This window comes from Silene latifolia, chromosome 9 (genome assembly GCF_048544455.1).
Source record: "Silene latifolia isolate original U9 population chromosome 9, ASM4854445v1, whole genome shotgun sequence".
NCBI lineage: Eukaryota > Viridiplantae > Streptophyta > Magnoliopsida > Caryophyllales > Caryophyllaceae > Silene > Silene latifolia.
The window spans coordinates 81,014,699-81,036,102 of record NC_133534.1 but is presented as its reverse complement, the minus strand read 5'-3'; the positions used below and the strand labels follow the sequence as shown (position 1 = coordinate 81,036,102).

At 36.4% G+C, this 21,404-nt stretch overlaps 1 protein-coding gene across 1 annotated transcript; it reads right to left on the bottom strand.

Annotated features, from left to right (window-relative positions):
• Positions 1 to 360: 360 nt before the first annotated feature.
• LOC141601278 (uncharacterized) lies at positions 361 to 14,265 on the bottom strand. Its single transcript, XM_074421546.1, has 10 exons — positions 14,169 to 14,265; positions 13,522 to 14,123; positions 12,507 to 13,046; positions 12,195 to 12,410; positions 11,303 to 11,981; positions 1,675 to 2,108; positions 1,393 to 1,587; positions 1,198 to 1,280; positions 1,059 to 1,136; positions 361 to 670 (listed from the first exon to the last, which is right to left on the bottom strand). The coding sequence occupies exons 1-10, from the start codon at positions 14,263 to 14,265 to the stop codon at positions 361 to 363; spliced, it is 3,234 nt and encodes a 1,077-aa protein (XP_074277647.1).
• Between the last annotated feature and the right edge of the window lie 7,139 nt (positions 14,266 to 21,404).

Genomic DNA, 21,404 nt, shown 5'->3' with positions numbered 1-21,404 from the left:
TCTGCAATTTTCTATTTTCTTTGTTTTCTTTGTCATGTCAGTAAATAAATCATTTTTTAATAATTCTTTTTTAATTATAACGCTTTAATTTGACCTAAATCCCTTATATTTCAATATTTGCGAGTCTTCGTCATCTTTTTTTTTTTGGTGAAATGTGAGATGTGTATATATATATATATATATATATATATATATATATATATATATATATATATATATATATATATATATATATATATATATATATATATATATATATACATATATATATATATCAAAAAACCATATTACAAGTTATCTAACTTTCAAAAAAACATAGAAACCAAACTATGTCAGGTTCGAATCCCATAAGGACCAACCTTACAATCTAATTCCCAACCTGTCAAGCCAGTCTTCCTCACGTCTACTCAGTTTTGCATTACATTTGAACTTGATGCTTTGCCTCACCACTTCTATGATCTTCTGAACCACCAAAGAAGGGACCATCAGTATGCCATTAATCCTGGCTGAGTTCCTTTGAGCACAGATATGATAGGTACAAGCATTCAAGGTAATAGCATAGACTTGTTGTTTCAGTTTGCCACCACCATTGCCATAACCATCAGTCATGACACCAGACAACGAGATAAAGGCACCACACCAATCTTGTATGAGGGATACATCAGCTTTGCTGTAATCACACTAAAAAAAAGATGTGGCTGTGTTTCAGTTGCATTCTCACATATACAGTAGACATCAGAGTTGCAACAGCCAAACCTTTATAACTTCTCTCGAGTATTCATCCCATTATGCATGATTAGCCAAGTGATGATGGCATGTTTAGGTACATTCCAGCTATTCCAGACTGTGTTGTACCACCATGGTTTGATTTGATGCGATCTCAGCCAATCATATCCACTTCTTTTTTGGGGAAAATGTAAGCTTTCATATAAGATAACAAAGTCCATACATCCAATTCGAACCTAGGAATGTACTTTTAAGTAATCCCTTAGGCTCTAAGTTTCATGACCCAATCTATTACATTCATATTCTTACTTTTCAACGTAATCAAACTTAACCTATTTCGAACATCAAGCTTAACCTGGTCTACAAGTTTCTCCGGACACAAGAGAACACCTTCAACATAACATCTGTTCCTGCATAACCATATATGGTATAGCAGGCCAGCCAAGATGATCCATATCACTTTCTTCATACATGCAGATCTGAAACGAGTGTGCAGCCACCATTGGATACAATTCTATGTAGGCAGCTGTACATTGCACCAATCCGCCAATAACCTGCAGCATTTTATACTATAATCACAACTGAGAAAGAGGTGATTTTGGTCTTCAGGATGCAGGCCACATATGTAACATAAATTCTAAGAAGTAAGTCGCATTTTTATCAGACGATCCTTAGCCTCTGCTGAATGATGAGCCAGCCGATAAAGCATTGTTTTGGCATCAACCATCTATTAAGAATCCAAGGATGACAATCCACATATGCAACCTCAGGCCTCAGCCATGAATAACCAGCCCTGATAGTATAGTGAACATTTCCTTGTCTCCAATTGCCATACATTAAATCCTTAAGAATTTCCTTCACCTGACATATTTTCCTCTATGCCCAACTCATGCTATTGGTAGGTTTATAATCTTTCCAATCCTTCCCTTTGATGTAAATAGAGTGCACCCACTTCACCCACAGGTGGTCAGCTTTCTTCTCCACCCACCAGACATACTTTCCTAAAGCAGCAGTGTTCCATGTTACTAGATCTTTGAAGCCCATTCCACCTTGCCTCTTAGGTCTACAAATTTTCTCCCAAGCCACTAGAGCTGGGCTACTTTTGATATCTTTACCATGATATAGATAGTCTCTGCACACTGCCTCAATCTGCTTGAGGACTGTTCGAGGAAGAATAAATATTCTTGCCCAGTAATTGTGCAGAGTACTAAATACAGACTTTATTAAAACTATCCGGCCATCATAAGAGAGGTGTCTAGAGCCCATCCCACGAATCCTATCAACCACCTTCTCAACTAAAAAAGCACAATAAAGCACTGATAATCTCTTAGAGGAAACATTAACTCCCAAATACTTGAAAGGAACCTTGCCTCTATTCATTCCTGTAGCCAGTTCAACACTGTTTATGAGCATGTCATCCACCCCATTACAGTAAAAACTGGACTTGGTTTTGTTATTGTTAGGTTCATATACTTATTATTAGACTCCTCTAATAGTGAACTAATTAACTTCTTAATTATTTGTTCTTAAAATCTAGTGCATGCATAACAAAATAAGAGATTTATAAGAAAAACAATGTCCCTTACATTATGAGATGGTTCGATATATAAGGTACAGGTAAGGTCACCTTCCTTCACTTGTTCTTGAGCTCAATATGATGGGTGATCCTCCAAAATCCCAAACTAGAGATCCTCCTTAGATTGCACCCAAGACTTATCCCTTAAACTAGTATATTAATTAACTAGATTAATAAACTAGTATCCTTAAAATGATTCTAATTTTATTACTATTACTACACTAGTAATCTTGTTGTGATATTAGAATGGGTGAACAAATGCTTGTATATCTAAAAACTTGTTTTAGAAAGATTGAGAGAGTGTGTGAATGTTTGCATGTAGGAGAATATGAATGAATTGGTAAGATAAAAATGAGAACAAAAGTCCTCATGAGAGGAGGTGAGGCCGGGTAAGAAGAGGCCAAAAGGGCATCTTTGCCTTTTTCTTTTTGTCTTCACAATGCATTAGGTGTGTAAGCTAGTATACTAGCTATGATGATATTTTATTTATCTCATAAAATAATGTCATCCTCACACCCCTAATACTCCCTCCATTCGGTCCATATATCATAAAATGGACTACCATTTTATTTTGTCATTTTGTCATTTGTCACACAATATGTCACATATTGTATTTTACATGTTATTAATTAATTTAATGCATATTTATCACATAAATATCATTTTACAAATTAATTAAATTACATACAACAAATTGACTAGTGATACTTGATCACATAAATAAAATGGGTCATTTAATTATAATTCACAATATCTTGTAATTATAATTAACCATTCATTCTTATGTCTATCGTTTCTTAAACAATAAACAATTTTAGTAATAAAGCATTTTTATTACTAAAATAAATCTTATTTAATCCCATTACAATAAAATATCAATATTCTCTCTCACAAGTAATTTGTTCAATTTTAAGGAACTGATTACCTTGTATCGTCATACAATTAATCAATTTATCCATTAAGGGAGTTGTCCTTTAGGTGTGACCTTAAGGGATCAACTGACCACCACCGTCATACGACAGTAATGTCAAACTCTAGTCAGCCAATCATTACCGATTAATGATGATCAGTTGATTATATAATAAATCATCCCTCACGTATTCTTAATATGAGATTTAATTATGATATTAAATCATGTGATCGCACTATTGTTGAGGACACATTTTCCAACAATCTCCCACTTGTCCGAGACAAGTGTGCGTCACCAATTCTCTTGTCCTATTACAATCTCCCACTCAATGCAAGGTGTCTTGCAGGTCGTACTTACACTTGATCATATCTTGAGTGGTTTCCTCGATCTGGAGAGTAACTGTCTGACCGGAATTATCTACCATAGATACCTTCCGAGCGTGGCCACGCATTTCCAGTTAACTACTCCTCGAGTGGCCTTGAGATTTCAAACAACCCTGACAAGGGGTGGACAATTCCTATCGCACTATTCCCTTTGTTTAGCCATAGTTCATCATAACCCAAAATATACCCATTTGACCTCATTTACGACAGTCGTAGAGTATAAATCAAAGCTAATATAAAATTTGTGCCAACTTGGGCGAATAGTCTCTAGTCAAAAGAATTGACTCATATGAATACTATAGTAGCTCTTGCCACGACCAGGCTTTATGAATTACCAGAACTCTATAAGCGGTCACTGCCCGACAGAGTGTCCCATACAGTCTGCCTATGTGATCGACTAGTCATCCCATATGACTCTATGGCACTTAAAATTGCCATCAATCGCATCACACTCTAGTCACTTCAAGACGTCACCTCATATAAGTAACTAGGGGCGAATACCATGTCAATCCAGTTCACTTTAATGAGGTTTAATTTGTCTCTACAACCCATTTGGATATAACAAGGTAACGGGTGAGTTTAATAAAACTCAAACGATAAATGCGATTATCATATATGAATAGCCAATACACTATTACTACTTCATATCTTATAATCTATAGTGTTTCATTAACACTAGTTTAAAATGCAATAAAAGCTTGGCAATTGGATATACCCTATATCCATATATTCCAAGTTTATCAATTACTATTTCCATCTATTCAATGTTTTTTCTAATAACTTGAACTTATCTCTAAGTATTTGTCTAGTCTTCTTACTAGGCTTGGTCTCTTTAACTTGAAAGATGCTCCCATTGTTATCTCATAACTTGTGATAAAGTCATTTGTAGAGGAATTCACCCTTAATCCCTACGTTGACCATTCTATCACAATTTACTTAGATTCCTTTTGTAGTATTTGCAATGCGGGAAACTAAAACACCTTTTTAGTCTCTTACTCCTTATTCAATAAGACATCTTAGGATTACAACAAATCCCTTTAAGTTTGGAACCTAAAATTTGTGCAACCCTTCAACACCTAACTCAGTTTATCATCCAAACATATGAACAAGTCTTCAATTGTTCTTTAAGGCTTTCACTAGACCATATTATGAATTAACTTGTTATTGACACATTATGCTCCTAGCATATGGTTTATCACAGCACGTGCGTCTGTTGGCATACATGATCGTTCTAATGGCGGAAACATTATTAATCGATTTCATGTGATCAACAACTTAATAGGTTCAGTGAATGACTATGACTCCATCATAGTAATTCCACTTCCATCAACATGAATAGCCTATTCAAGCTTGTTGATGTACAACAGATACGAAAGATCTTATCCTTATAAGACTCTCAATTCTATGCCAATATTCTCTCTCATAGATTCAAAATCTAGAATACTTTGCATCCCTTTCCAAGTCTCCCAATAAATCTTTCACAGAAGAGAACATTGGTACATTATTCTCAATAAGTAATATGTCATCAACATATAAGACATGGAAAAACAATTCTAGCTCCCACTTAACTTCATGTATAATCATGATTCTTCAATCATGTGAATGAGACCATTCTCAATCACCACATGAACGAAAAAATATAATCCTTTAATGCTTGCTTAAGACCATTCTAGGATCACTTAAGAAAGCTACGCATAATATGTTAGGATTCTTAGATCTTTATCTAAGGTTTTGTGTTCCAAACACATCCTTTTCTAAATTCCCATTTTAGAAAAGCGTATTTTTAATATCATTTTCCATCCTTCATCAAAAATGAAATGTGGCGATTCTTAACATAATTTATCTTGATCAACATCTTCATGTCAATCTATGCATTTAAGTACTCTAAAGCTCTATTTACCTTAAAGGGACCCTCGCATTAAATTAAATCTTCTCTTGAGTAGCAATTTTCGGATTGTAATGCTATGGCTCATATGTAACAAGGTCATAATACTATCACTTTCACAAAGCAATATTTTAACCAATGAGACATGTGCGCTAAACTCCCACTGAACTATACTCCCACTCTATCTTTATAGACTATGTTTCCATTTCTTTCACAAAGTAACACTATAAGACATGTTTGTGACGATCCAATCTACTCCCACTCTATCTCTCAGAAATACATCTATCTTCTTGAGAGATAGCTTTGTGAGTTACAAACATATATATGGTGGAGTATTAGGAGTTTTTCTAGACTATGCATTAGCTTTCAAAAGGCCATCCCTATCACGGCAGCTTGATTCATGTGATATGCGAGTCTTATCCATGTCATTTGTTAAATAGACTCTCTATTTTAGGTATCTCCTGGTTGAACATCCGTTTAGAATAATGTGTCCGTTATGGTATCGCAAATTCCCTAATGTATGAGTTCAATAGCTCATCAAAAATTTATAATTGATCTTATATAAGTGAGTTGTTACTTTAAGTAACAATGGCATAAGGAGAATCAAATTCATAGCTTATGGACTTATAATGATCCAATCATCATATTTGTCTATTTGATCAATTTAAGTCGATAATCTTATGTTTCATGATGCAAGTAGTGTATGATGAAAATCTTAGAACAAACGGTACGGTAAAGCAAGTGACTTAGGTTGCAAACCAAGTTACCAATATCCAAAATACAACCCGTGTTTAAAGGATACAAACAAATTTCCAAGTCACACAAGGAAATCAAAATAGTTCTAAAAGTCTCAAAATACATTATGAAATTAAAGACAAAGCAAATTAAAGCCAAGCTTCCATTGACCCATCACCACGGTCGGCTACCTCTAGCTTCCCACATGATCCTCTAAGCTTGCTTCTCCTTGGCTTTGTCCTTGCTAGGAGGCCCTATTTACAATAAAAAGGGTAATCATCACAACTTGTATCAACATACCAAAGTTGAGATCGAAACATAAAAGATAGGGATAGTCATATACCTACTGGAATAACCTTTCCAGCTTTGATGTCGCCAAGGTATTTGGAACAGTTTCTCTTCCAATGCCCAACACCATAATATTAGTGGCACTTGTCCCCGGATGAGGCACTGTACTTGGGCTTGGAGGAACTAGCTTCACAAGCTTTAGCTTTGTTCCTGTTGGGAGTTCGCTTCTTTCCCTTGTTCCCACTTTTCTTGAAAGTTCCCTTGCTCTTATGATTGACATTGAGCACATCGTTGGTGGAGCTAAACCTTAGCCCCATATCCCTTTCGGCTTGCACAAGCATTTTGTGCAACTCATCAAGGGAAACTTTCTTGTCTTGCATATTAAAATTCCCCCGGAATTGAACATATGCCTTGATTTTGTTAAGGGAATGAAGAATTCGATCAATTACGTGTTCCTCGGGAATCTTCACCTTATGAATTTTTAAGGTCTAAACATGCTCCATTAACTTGAGCACATGAGGGCTAACTTTTTGGCCCTCCTTAATATTGAGATCAAAGAATGCGGAAGCTGCCTCATATTGTATGACCCTAGGAGCTCGTGAAAACATGTTCACAAGTTTCATGTAGATCTCATGAGCGGTGCTAATCTTTATAGCACTTCTTTGGAGTTCGGCCTCCATTGCAAAGATCAACACATTTTTGATCGCGACCGACTCCTTTTGGTAAACCTCATAGCCTTGCCTAGCGGCAGCGGTGGACCTAGCATTAGGTTCGGCGGGAGATGCCTCGGTAAGGTAACGAAGCTTATCGTCACCCTTCGCGGCCAAGCGAAGTTGCGCATCCCAATCGGCGAAATTTGACCCATTATTTACTAACTTACATCGATCCATGAAGGATCGGAGCCATGACACATTGGTGAGTGTGTTGGAACTAGTGGTTGCGGACGTGATTGGAGTTGCCATTGCGATTGATAAAACGATTTTGACTACAAAATAGGAAGTGAAGGAATTAATGAACATCTATCGTTTTGACAGTACTTGTAAACATTTTAAACAAGTTATAACATTTATATAGTGACCTCTAACCAACTATTATAAATGATTCCGAGATCCAAATTCATATTAATACGGGTACGGTGAGCCGAGTCATCCCTTATTAATATAACTCGGTGGATTAACCTCTTAATCGATTCTACTTCTAGAACTCTCGGTCGATAAAAATTACTCTAATTTTCATCTTTAGCCCGGAACACATGCGACTACGGTCACGAATACTTCCGTTGAGCTCAATCCAAATTTCGATGTAATAACATTTTATTACCCACTTAGCCAACGTAACAAGTTTAGTACCCCGGTGAGCCGAATCTACTTCCTTATGAAATTGGGATTCATGGTTTCTACTATTTGGTACGGCTAATTCTCAATTATTAAAAGCGAGAGGTCTTGTCAATTTATTATCTATCACATTTTAAGTGAACTAAAGCAGTGAACTACGATAATTGTAATTGACACGGCGATGACTCGATGTGATATGCATGTTGTTGTTTATCGCGATTTGGCAATGCATGTAACATATTAAAAGAAATGCAAAGCAATAATTAATAAATTCCTAGTATGGCCTTCCTAAAATTAGAAAATCAAATAATCTATTACATATTCGGAAACCAACTCCTTTGGTCCCTTGAATCTTCAAGTGGCACGCCTCCCAAGAACTCCGTCTTCGTCGGATCACATTTCCGAATGGCACCGTCTTTGAAGATACTCCATAATTACAAATAATAATAAAAATACAAAATTATTCCTATTATACATTTGTAAAATGAAAAACTAGTAAAAATAAAAGTGATACGAGATCACACTAAATTTTAACCGAATCAATATTCCCTTTCATTACGGGTAATATTGATTAAAACTAAGGCCATACTAAGATAAAATTACATAATTCAAAATTATATAAATAAAAGACATTCAACAATTGAAATATGCATCATTATAATATGTACCTATCATGCCAAATTAAGTGCCAAATCGCCCTATTTAACTTATATCGTATATATAACCCGGTTTTATGGAAATGTGTGATAATAACTTCTTAAAATCACAAATTAACAACTAAATCACATCTAAGCGAACGTTAATTATCCTAACACTCATAGGACTCAAAATTAGTCATCACTCAATTTTTGACAATAATTCAACTTGATTTAAGTTTTATTCTCATTTTTTGACCTTAAAATCATAACTTTTATGAAATAAATCCAAATTAAATTACAACAATTTCAAAATTTGAATTTTAAATTTTTGAACATTCCAGAATAATTACATGACACTCATAATGTCAAAAATCATGGTTAAAATTTTTGAATTAATTTTTAAGAAAATATAGTTGCATTTTATCGGTTTTATCTCATAAAACATCTAAATTATCCAAAAAATTAATCCAATAAATTTTACAACCTTAGATCTGATTAGTGGGATATTTATTCAACCTAAAATAATTTTCTCATGCCATCCAAATTGTTTAGCAATTTATGCTAAAATAGTCACTATTTATGCCATTTTTACACTAAAAATTTATAAATCATGGTAAATGAGATCATTTAATCTCAAAATTTACATACACTCTGTAAATTATGCATGTGACAATATATTAAAGTTTCATGGCCCAATTCGAAATTCAACTATTTTTAACCATTTTATCTCTCTTAATCCATTTTTATCTCATAAAAATCATAAATCATGCAATATTAATACAATTAATACGAGATTTTACACACTACTTGTAAAATATGCATGTAAGGTCATATAAAATTTTCAAGGTCAGAGAATAAGTTTAACCATTTTTAGTCATTTTAACCTCTATTTATGCCATTTTTACACTAAAAATTCATAAATCATGAAATATTAATCACATTAATACGATATTTTACATGCAATACATAAAATATTCATGTGAGGTCATACTAAAATACCACAACCAGTAGTGAAAGTTAACTTATTTTAGTGAATAAAAGTTCATTTTACTCATAAAAATGTAATAAAATCACTAAAAATCATTAAAATGAGCAATAAATTTCCATAAATCATAAAAATAACCTAAAAACATTTTAGGACCAGAATATATAACATGCATAATGATTTCGTGGCTTATTCTTATAAAGCACAAATTTTTAGTTTTATATGTTAACATTTTAACTCGGAAAAACAATAACCGATTATGCATGCAACATCCTATGCTCTGATACCACTTGTTAGGTTCATATACCTATTATTAGACTCCTCCTAATAGTAAACTAATTAACTTCTTAATTAGTTGTTCTTAAGATCTAGTGCATGCATAACAAAATAAGAGATTTATAAGAAAATTAATGTCCCTTACATTGTGAGATGGTTCGAAATATAGGGCACAAGTAAGGTCACCTTCCTTCATTTGTTCTTGAGCTCAATATGATGGATGATCCTCCAAAATCCCAAAGTAGAGATCCTCCTTAGATTGCACCCAAGACTTATCCCTTAAACTAGTATATTAATTAACTAGATTAATAAACTAGTATCCTTAAAATGATTCTAATATTATTATTATTATTACTACACTAGTAATCTTGTTGTGATATTAGAATGGATGAACAAATGTTTGTATATCTAAAAACTTGTTTTAGAAAGATTGAGAGAGTATGTGAAAGTTTGCATGTTGGAGAATATGAATGAATTGGTAAGGTAAAAATGAGAACAAAAGTCCTCATAAGAGGAGGTGAGGCCGGGTAGGAAGAGGCCAAAAGGGCATCTTTGCCTTTTCCTTTTTGTCTTCACAATGCATTAGGTGTGTAGGCTAGTATACTAGCTATGATGATGTTTTATTTATCTCATAAAATAATGTCATCCTCACACCCCTAATACTCCCTCCATTCGGTCCATATATCATAAAATAGACTACCATTTTATTTTGTCAATTTGTCATTTGTCTCACAATATATCACATATTGTATTTTACATGTTATTAATTAATTTAATGCATATTTATCACATAAATATCATTTTACAAATTAATTAAATTACACACAACAAATTGACTAGTGATACTTGATCTAATAAATAAAATGGGTCATTTAATTATAATTCACAATATCTTGTAATTATAATTAACCATTCATTCTTATCTCTATCGTTTCTTAAACAATAAACAATTTTAGTAATAAAGCATTTTTATTACTAAAAAAATCTTATTTAATCCCATTACAATAAGATATCAATATTCTCTCTCACAAGTAAATTGTTCAATTTTAAGGAATTGATTACCTTGTATCGTAATACAATTAATCAATTTATCCATTAAGGGAGTTGTCCTTTAGGTGTGACCTTAAGGGATCAACTGACCACCACCGTCATACGACAGTAATGTCAAACTCTAGTCAGCCAATCATTACCGATTAATGATTATCAGTTGATTATATAATAAATCATCCCTAACGTATTCTTAATATGAGATTTAATTATGATATTAAATCATGTGATCGCGCTATTGTTGAGGACACATTTTCCAACAGTTAATTGTCAACCCAGAAACTTTAGAGAAGTGTTCACAAGCATTGAACATAAGCTCAATAGATCTCCTTTCCCCCTTGCAGAATAATATTAAATCATCAGCAAAACAAAGTTGAGTTAACCTTATTCGTTTACATAAAGGATGGAATCTAAAATGGTCATGTTGTTGCACCTCCATCAACACTCTGCTCAAATACTCCAGGCACAAGGTAAAAAGAAGAGGAGACAGGGGATCACCTTGTCTAAATCCTCTCTTACCTTTGAAAAACCCAAACGTTTCACCATTCAGAGAAATAGAATATGAAGGAGAGGAGATGCATTCCATGATTAGCTTCACCATTTGCTCAGGAAAGCCAACCTTGATCAACATTTCATGCACAAAGGACCACTCCACCGAGTCATATGCTTTTTGGAGGTCTAATTTCATCAGGATCCTAAGTGAGCAGGTCTTTCTTTTATAAAGTTGGATTAAATCTTGACATATTAAGATATTTCCAACAATATCACGTCCTGCCACAAAGGCACTCTGAAAAGGACTGATAATATCAGGGAGGATCTTCTTCAGTCTGCTACAAATGACTTTAGATAAGCACTTATACACTGTATTGCAGCACGCAATTGGTCTAAATTGCATAACTGTCTCAGGGATATCAACCTTTGGGACAAGAGTAATAATAGTATTATTACACTGTTTAAGTAATTTACCAGAATTAAACACATCTTTTATGGCTTCAGTGATCTCTTTCCCAAGAATATGCCAACTGTCTTTGAAGAACTGACTACTATACCCGTCTGGTCCAGGGGACTTGTTACCAGGGATACCAAACATAGCTACTTTCACTTCTTCATCACTAATAGGTGCTAGCAGGATAGCATTATGTCTTTCATTTAAGCACCTACTATTTCTAATCACCTTTCCATTAACTGACTGTACTTCCTGAGAAGTACCCAAAAGATGTTGATAATAATCTTCAAAGGCTTTTTTGATGTCAGTATAGGTGCTGCAAAGATTGTTGTTCATATCCTTTATTTGGTACACTCTATTTCATGCTCTTCTTCTTTTGATACTTGAATGGAAATAATGAGTGTTATCATCTCCCATGTCAAGCCACTGCAGTTTAGCTTTTTTACACAAATAGGTATTACTTGCCTTGATCAAAAACTTCAATTCTTTTGCACATTCTCTTTCAGCATCACAAAGAGTCGTATTAAGAGGATCAGATCTCAGGCTTTCTTGAAAATGCTTCAAAGAGAGTTCAGTGATATGAGTTAAGTTTTCAATATCACTGAATTGCTCCTTATTGAGTTCTTTCAGCTTCTGTTTAAGCCCCTTCAATTTTTGGACAACCTTAAACATTTTACTCCCCTGCACAGTTATATTCCAACCAGCAGTGACAGTTTCCTCAAAATTACTGGCCTGTGACTACATATTATAGTATTTAAAGGAGTTTTTCCTAAGTACTGTATTCTCCTCAAATTGTATCACACAAGGGCAGTGATCAAAGAGGCCCTCAGGTAGGTAAGTAGCAAAACTAGTACCAAAAACCTGTAGCCACTCTTCATTTATGAGCACCCTATCAATTCTACTATAGATCTTATCACCCTCCTCATGCTTATTATTCCATATATAATAAGAGCCACATGCTGATATTTCATACAGTTCACAATCCTGGACTACCTGCAGAAATGGAGTCATTTCAGCCAGAGTGACAGAAGACCCTCCTATCCTCTCATTGGTGTCCAGAATAGTGTTAAAGTCACCACAGACCACCCATGCCTCTTTAGTAGTTCCATAATACTTCCTCAGACTATGCCACAAACTCTCTCTCTCAGCTTGCTTATTAAAACCATACACCATTGTGATACAAAAGTTCTTTTTCCTAAGTCTATCCCTGATTGCAGCATGAATGCACTGATCAGTAATATCTCTAACATCTACAGAGAACATTGTAGGATCCCAGATAAGCCATACTCTACCACCCTTATGACAATTGTTATTAGTCTATAAAGATCAATTATCACAAAGGTTACTCTTAATTTTACCCTAGTTTTTATTCTTAATCTTAGTCTCCAAAAGCCCAAATAAACCTATTTTATTCTGATTAAGAAACCATTTTATTTCATCCTATTTCTTACTACTATTCATCCCTCTAATATTCCAAAAACCACAACTACCCATTATCAGTCTGAGAGTGACTACTCTCTCCCCTTTCAACCATAATTTTATCAATCAATTTAGTCCTACTCTTTTGTAATGAATGAGTCAAAGACTCCATAAACGACAACCCTCCAGGAGTAAAGACTTTCTTCCCACCATTATCCCCTTTCATTATTCTGGTAATAAGTCTCCTTGGAAAGGAGACCTCCACCACTGGAATCTTATTCCCAATAATTGGTGTAACAAGGCCACCAGCAGGTATAGGAGGAACAACTGACTGAATCTCAGGCTGTGTCTTCAGCTGATTCTTCTACAGTACTGGGTTCTTCCTAATAGGGGCTTGAGGATTCTTAGGAACCCAAACCTTCTTCACCCTAGCTTTAGGTTCCCCCTTCCTACAAACATCCACAGTGTGTCCCATTCCTTTACAACCAGTACATGTTGTTGGCAGCCAATCATAAGCAAGCCGTACACATTGAGGCTTCCCATTCTCATCCATAAAAGGCAGCTCAGTAGGAAACTGTTGACCAATTTTCACCTCAATCATAACACGAGCATACCCCAAAAAAGCCTTATTCGAGGTTGCATCATCACATTTGATGAATTGGCCAACACAACCACCAAGCTTCCTCAAACAGTCTAACCCCCAGAATTTTATGTCTAGTCCATAAATTTTCATCCAGATAGGTATCTTCGACACATCATATTTCACCAATTCAACATCAGGCTTCCATTCATTGATAATAACAGGTTTATTATCAAAAATTAGATGCCTATTGTTAAGTACCATCTGCTGTTGTGCCATCGTCTTAAAACGCACTAAGAAAATTCTATTTGGCAAGAATGAGATCTTGTCAACCCCATTAGCTTGCCAAACTCTCTTAACAAAACCAATGATAACATTGCTAGGAGGATTAGCACCTAAGACGTAGCAGTAAATGGACGATGACCACTAAGAAATCTCACCCGCAACATCCTCCTTTGAAAATTGAAGCAAGGGTTGACTTGGCTCAGATGAAATTTCCGCTTCTGGTTCCTCCACAGTATCAGCTTCATCCTCCATAATCGATTCAAGGTCAGACTCTAAGTCCAACGATGAAAATTTGAGATGACGAACTGGGGTTTTCCCCTTATTCAATGATCAAAAACTAAGATCATCACTAGTTTTTTTTTTTTTTTTTTGTACTGAATTGATTAAAGGATTTTTATTAGATTTCTTAGTTCGAGCCATCTTGCGTCAGAAGTAAGCAAATCTTTCAGAAATTAGAAGAACTTTCTCTCACTACTTTCTCTCTCATCCTTTTTCTCTTTATCATATCCACTCCTAACAGTATATCCTTTCAGATCAGGTTGCCACTGCCCATCAGTATAAGCATCTTTTATCAGCTTCTTAACCTTGCAAATGCTCTTCGAGGTCGAAGCAGCATCTGCATGAGGACTGTAAGAATGCCAGTCATGCTATTTTATGTAAACCTGATTAATCCAACGTATCCATAATCTGTTAGCCTTAGAGTAAATCCAATCAACCAACTTAGCAACAATAGCAACATTCCAGACTTCAGCTTTCTTGATGCCAAGCCCACCCTCAATCTTTGGTAAAGTGACAGTATCCCACCCTACCAGAGGCACCCTGTGAAACTCAGCACTCCCATCCCACAAGTAATTCCTACATATAGCCTCTATCCTTCTGATGACACTCTTGGGTAGAATGAAAATGATGGACCAGTAGGAATATAGTGAGTTGAGGACAGAGTTAATAAGAGTGAGTCTACCAGCATAGGAGAGTTTTTTTGCTCCAAGACTCCTTATCCTATTAACCATTTTCTCAGCAAGTATATTACATTCCTTTTTAGTGAGCCTGGTAGGTTGGATTGGAACACCCAAATACCTGAAAGGCATCTGTCCCTCAGCAAATCCAGTCACTTGTTTAATATCCTCCTTCAAAGTTGCTTCCATTTCATTAAAGTATACCTCAGATTTTGAATTGTTCATAGACAAACCTGAAGCTTTGGAGAATGTTGAGAAAGCTCTGAGCAATAATATCACAGACTGAGCATTTCCTTTGCAGAACAACAGAAGATCATCTGCAAACATCAGATGGTTAAGGTTAAGTTCTTTACAAAGGGGATGGTATTGGAAGGGCCATTTATTGGTAGCATATTTGATGGTTCTTGTTAGGTAGTCCATACAAAGAGTGAAGATCAAGGGGGAGATAGGGTCCCCTTGTCTAAAACCTTTTTTACCCTTGAAATAACCAAAATTACTACCATTTAGAGATAAAGTGAATGATGTAGTCCTAATGCATGTCATCACTTGCTCACAGAATATAGCAGGGAACTTCAGACCCAAGAGAAGATTTTCCACAAAATCCCATTCCACTGTGTCATAGGCTTTTTGGAGATCAATTTTGAACAAGCATCTAGGAGACACAGCTGCTCTATTATATAATTTCACAATGTCTTGACAAATCAAGATATTCTCCAGAATGGATCTTCCTTTAATAAATGCACCTTGATTCTCATGAACAATGTCAAGCAAAATCACAGATAGTCTGTTGTAGAGCAATTTTGAGATAACCTTGTAGATCATGTTGCAACAAGTCTGAAATGTTTGACAGATGTAGGTCTCTCACATTTGGGTATGAGGGTGATGTTTGTGGCATTGACCTGAGTCAGGAGTTTGCCAGTTGAGAAGAAGTCTTTAATTGCTTCACAAACATCAGGACCAACAACATCCCAAGTATCTTTGAAGAAACCACTAGTATACCCATCTGGGCCTGGGGATTTGTCACTAGGAGTGCTAAAGAAGATACCTTTGATTTCTTCATTTGTGACAGGGAGCATAAGGAAAGCTGCTTGCTCCTGAGTACCGCATGGTCCCTGATTCAGAATAGCAGATCTGATGCTCTCAGTAGGATTCCTACTGCCCAATAAGTTCTTGTAGTAGTCAAGGAAATCCTTCTGAATGCTGTTACTCTCAGTACATAGTTCCCCATGTTGATCCTCAATTTGTATAACCTTATTTCTCATATGCCTTTTCTTAATTGCTCCATGGAAGTATGTAGTGTTTTGGTCTCCTTCCTCCAACCACTGAAGCTTAGCTTTTTGCTGAAGGAAACTATTTCGTGCCTTAGTCAGGACCTTCAACTCAGCAATAGCATTCAGTTCCTGGTCAATGAGCACAGGATTAGAGATATCCTGGACAATATCCTTCTGTAGCTGCTCTAATCTCCTTTCTGCATTAATATTTTACTCTATATAAAGAATAGCATTCCATGTTCAGTTTTTTGAGCACAGGTTTTAGACCTTTCAATCTCTTCACAACACTAAACATCTTGTACCCATCATACTGCTTGCCCCAAGCTTCTCTCACTCTATCATTGAAACCAGGTGCTTGCCCCCACATATTGAAGTATTTAAAACTGGCCATTTTGACAGTACCAATCTTAACATTACTAACTATGCAAGGACAATGATCAAAAAGACCTTCATGATAGAAATGAGCTACCATATCAGGAAAGATATCGAGCCAGGCTTGATTAACCAGAAATCTATCCAGTCTGCTATAAATCCTGGTAGTAGGGTCTTGCTTATTATTCCATGTAAACAAAGCACCAGTGGAAGGAATATCAGTCATGCCACAACTTCCCATACATCTGATAAAGTCATCCATATCATCCTGTTTAGTATTACCTCCCACCCTCTCATCAGGACTCAGAACAGTGTTAAAATCCCCAGCTAGAGCCCAGGGTCCAACACAGTGGAGATTGATTATCTCTAACTTATGCCAAAGGCCAAGTCTGTCACTACCTTCATTGAATGCATAAATCATGGTCAGTTAGAAGTCCTGCTGATTGACTCTAGAATGAACCTTGGTATGGATAAACTGTGCATCATATTGTAATATCTGCACATCAAAGAGACTTGGCTGCCAAAGTTTCCACACCCTACCTTCTTTATGATACTGACAGTTGGTGGTTACACTCCCGCCATCCAACATATTATTAGCAATATTAAAAACATTATTATTATTATTGATTTTGGTTTCTAGCAAGCCAAACAAGCCAGCTCCTTTATTGTGAATAAACCATTTTACTTCTCTCTGTTTATGTACACTATTGAGACCTTTAATATTCCAAAACCCCAAATTATTTATTGGGGTGTTTGGAAAAAGAGTGCCTATACCAATCCCACATTTAGAGGTCACGGATCCATCTAGAGCCTGCAAATATGTTTTGCCTGCAGTCTTCAGCTCACCAGCACTATCAGGTTCCCCTTGAGTCACAGTGGCTGGCTTAACACGAGTAGTCTCGGATCACAACCATCGCGGACTATCGTAGCTTTGCCGCACAGCTTTCAAGAATCGTCTCGGCTATTGGCACCGCATCACAGTACAGTCATATTAGTAGCAGTAGTATCAATAGTCTTATTAGTAGTAGGTGCAATTGGCTTCCACACTTGCTTAGTAACAGGTTTCTTTTTGGCTGCCAAATCAGTCTTCCTGCGTTGATCCCCAGTGAGGCGAATTCCCTTGCATTTAAGACATATATCTGGACGCCATTCATACTCAATTTTTATTGAAACAATTGTATCTGACTCATCAAGGAATTTCACTTGCTTAGGGCATTTCTAACCCACATTCAGTTCAATCATTACTCTAGCAAATCCAAGTCTCGTTTTTTCACTGGTTGCTTGATCAGATTTATAATACTTGCCAACCAATCCAGCTATGGTAGGTGTTTTGTCCATATTTTGCACTGGGCTGGAAATATGACCAGGATAAAATAGTATGGGGGTTAACTAGTATTATCCTATTTTGATGTTATCGTGACCGTACCTAGGCGGGATAGATTATAATAAAAGTAGTGCAAATAAGGTAAATAATATGATAAAGGGATTTGTACGTGGAAAATCCTTGAATGGGAAAAAACCACGGGCACCAAGCCAGGAGAGGATTTCATTATGATTTAAGAGGATTATAATATCACGAGCACAAAGTATAATATTCTCTCTAAGTATTATAATAGTCTTGTTTGCAATGTGATTAGTTGTGTTGTGTATGTTCGAGTATGCCTTGTCTTGCCAAATGATCTTCAAATGCTTCTTATATAGCCAAGCTGAATGGCTGCCAAATCTTTGTACTTAATGCTGAATATTCCTCCTTAATTGTTGTCTTGATTGCTGTCTTTATTGCGCATTAATGCCTATTAATGCTCCTTCTTTATGACCAAATCTTCCTCTTTAATGACCATATTTATGTTGTAGAAATCTTATATATAATTATCCATGACTTGGTCAAATGTTGACCTTAAACTTGACCGTTGTCCTCTCGGGCCTGGTGCCTGTCTTCTTGTACCCTGATGGCCTGATGTCTTGACACCCTGATTGTCAGGCCAGGGTTGAACTTGATCCTGAAGATGATGCGGGAGTCCAGGCTCATCAACTGGTGCCAAACTTGGACTACCCTGACGGACTTGTCCTGATCGTCAGGCCAGGGTAGAATTCTATCCTGTCAGTAGTTCGAAATTCTAGGCCCAACAATTGCCCCTTATCTCCTTATTATCGCTGGGTCAGGCCAGTAATGAGGAGATAACCTTCTCTTTTCATCTTTGGACAACTTCTCCATGATGATTCAACGTGCTTTATCATTAAGAAAACGGCTAGTTGCATTAAATCCCAATCATTACCGTCTATAAATAATTTCTTCACTTCATGGTTTATTATCCACCAAAACTTGATCAATTCCTCTAAAATTCTCCCAATCTTTCTTCCATCTTTATCTTCAACCTTCGTCTATTTTCCCAGAAATTACCAGAAAATCTAACTATGGTTGTAAAAAGAAAATCAACCAGGGGTGTTGTTGCTCTTGGCACACCTTTCGTCCCAAACCCTGAAAATAAGCCTGAATCTTCTTGAAATCAACCCATCACTTTTGGAGATGCATCCTCTGCTCTAGCTGTTGATAAGGTCACCATCTTCGCTGATCCTGATGTATGGATTCCTGAAAATTCTCCCATCCTGGCGGATTGGATATATATTTATCAGGACCATTTGGTTGGGCCTGACCTGGCGTATCTCAATTATGATGCGTGCATTGGTGGTAAGTATCCTGTAACTTTTGCTTGTCCTGCACATATTCTGTTAGTTCAAAGGAAAGCAGGAAATATCTAAGAGGATATACCTTCTTTGCAGTTGACGATTAGCTGTCTAATAGTTATTATCCCTTTGAAAGGGTAACTACTTTCTTGGCAATTCCTTTTATTAAGAGCCCTGGCTATTATGCTGCGGGGTGGTATGCTTTCTTCGTTGTTCGAAGGTTGAAGGTTCCTTCCAGGTTCCTAAGCATGTTAAGCCTGCTTGGGCTTCAACATCTGGCGGTAAGGCTTTCTTTGCTCAGGATGGTCAATTACGGCATATCGGACTTGAATGCCGGACTTTGCCAAAGTCAATGAGGAGGATTACCAGGGTAGAGGTGGTCTTGTGACAAAGGCTGATAAGCTGATTGTCCTGACTGATACCCCAGCTGTTCTTGCTCGGTATATTCAGCACATTACCCTGTACGTTTGATTCAATCATGTAGCCTGCGTATAATTGACCTGGCTTGTCTTTGCCCCACCATATGAATCAGTAATGTTTTCTTTTTGATAAAGTGTATTCACCGAGTGTGTCTGAGTCAATGTTCATTTGTTGCGATAAGGTAGGGTAAGACAAAGATTATATTGGAAAGGTATCTTGAGCCGATAGAGGCTAATATGTTTCGTGAGAAAGAGGAATTGTGGTGCTCGGTCAAGCGAGGAATAATTTATGACCGGTGTTAGTATCTATCCCTTACAAGAGGGATGTCATTCGCAGAAATGTCAAACAATGGTATTTTGTCCAACGAAGGAGAATGTCCTTGTTAGAATCATTAATCATTTTGTACGTTTGTCCAGGGAGAATGTCCATGTAAAGACAATTTTATATTTTGTCGGTCCTAATCAGGGAGGTTATCCCTGATAGGATGGATATAAATTTTGCTACCTTTGCCCCAGAGGGCAAGGGTTTATTAATGATATAAAGTTCGTCTTTTAGGCTTGCTTTGTTCAATCCTGTCATTCTTTTCAAACCTGTTAACCTGTTTTCTTCAAACATGTTAACCTGTTTTCTTCAAACCTGTCAACCTGTTAAAATATTGACTTTGTTAACCTGTTAGATTTTTTGAACCTGTCTTGCGATTGAAGCCATCGTAAGTAATTCAACCATGTATGGTTTTTACCATAGTGGTTGAAGGGGTGGGAAAACCGGCCTGACAGGAGGGCTTATGTCCCCTTCCTGACTGGAGGGCTTGGTACTCGGCCTGACATGAGGGCTTTTTAGACTGATGGTCGGGATAAAACACCCTTGCACTGTCTTGCTGCGTCCAGCCGGTTGTAAATATGTGCAGTAAGTCTAGTCAGGTCAGGCAATTATTTCATGCCTGATTGGTCCTGACACTTACTATATCCGGTGATGGTTACCAACTCGTTAGGCACGGTTAAGTGCAAAATTTTGTTTTAAAAACTAATGTACAGTAGAGTAGCCCTCAATCCTGAAGATTTTATGTAATAACAATTCATGTATAATTTCTTCAGGATTCAAGTAAAACAAATTTGGTTAGAACATCCAGCATGTGAAACGCAAACACGTAGGCAAGAAAATAATGCACATTGTCACGTAATATGTTCAAGAAAGGGCACGGCATAGCACACATTCAGATGAGTATGTTTGGAGTTTTTACCTAGAATACGCAGGACAGAAATTACCACAAGTATGATTGTGCTTTTAGGTGGATGTCGTTCCAAGATATTGGAATCATGTCTCCTTGCATTGTTTGTAGCATGTAAGGTTCTTTAATCTATTGGGTCAGGCTGATATTTGCTTCAAAGATATTTAAAGCATATTTACATGGATTTTAGCAGAGATGACTTCTTCACAACACTGAACCAATGAATATGGAGTTAGGCCAGGCTGGCAATTTTTTTTTACAACCACCTTTTCATTTAATTTCAGCTTGACCATTTGCTTTAGGGTAGCCATGCCCCAGTCCACAAATGGCTAGGGTTTAAAGATTGGATACAATAAGTTAGACGGTTGATGAATAGTTGGAGCATGCTTATGGCAGGCTTCACATTTCATGCTTTAGTCTAGGCAGTCAGCCCTCAGGTTTGGCCAATAATACCAGTCT

Excerpts from the sequence above, each read along its gene's own strand:
- LOC141601278 (XM_074421546.1), bottom strand. The coding sequence starts at position 14,265 with ATGGAGGATGAAGCTGATACTGTGGAGGAACCAGAAGCGGAAATTTCA. Across the intron at positions 14,124-14,168 it reads TTCAAAGGAGGATGTTGCGG|GTGCTAATCCTCCTAGCAAT; the intron begins GTGAGATTTCTT and ends GCTACGTCTTAG. Across the intron at positions 13,047-13,521 it reads CCCCTATTAGGAAGAACCCA|ACTAATAACAATTGTCATAA; the intron begins GTACTGTAGAAG and ends TGATCTTTATAG.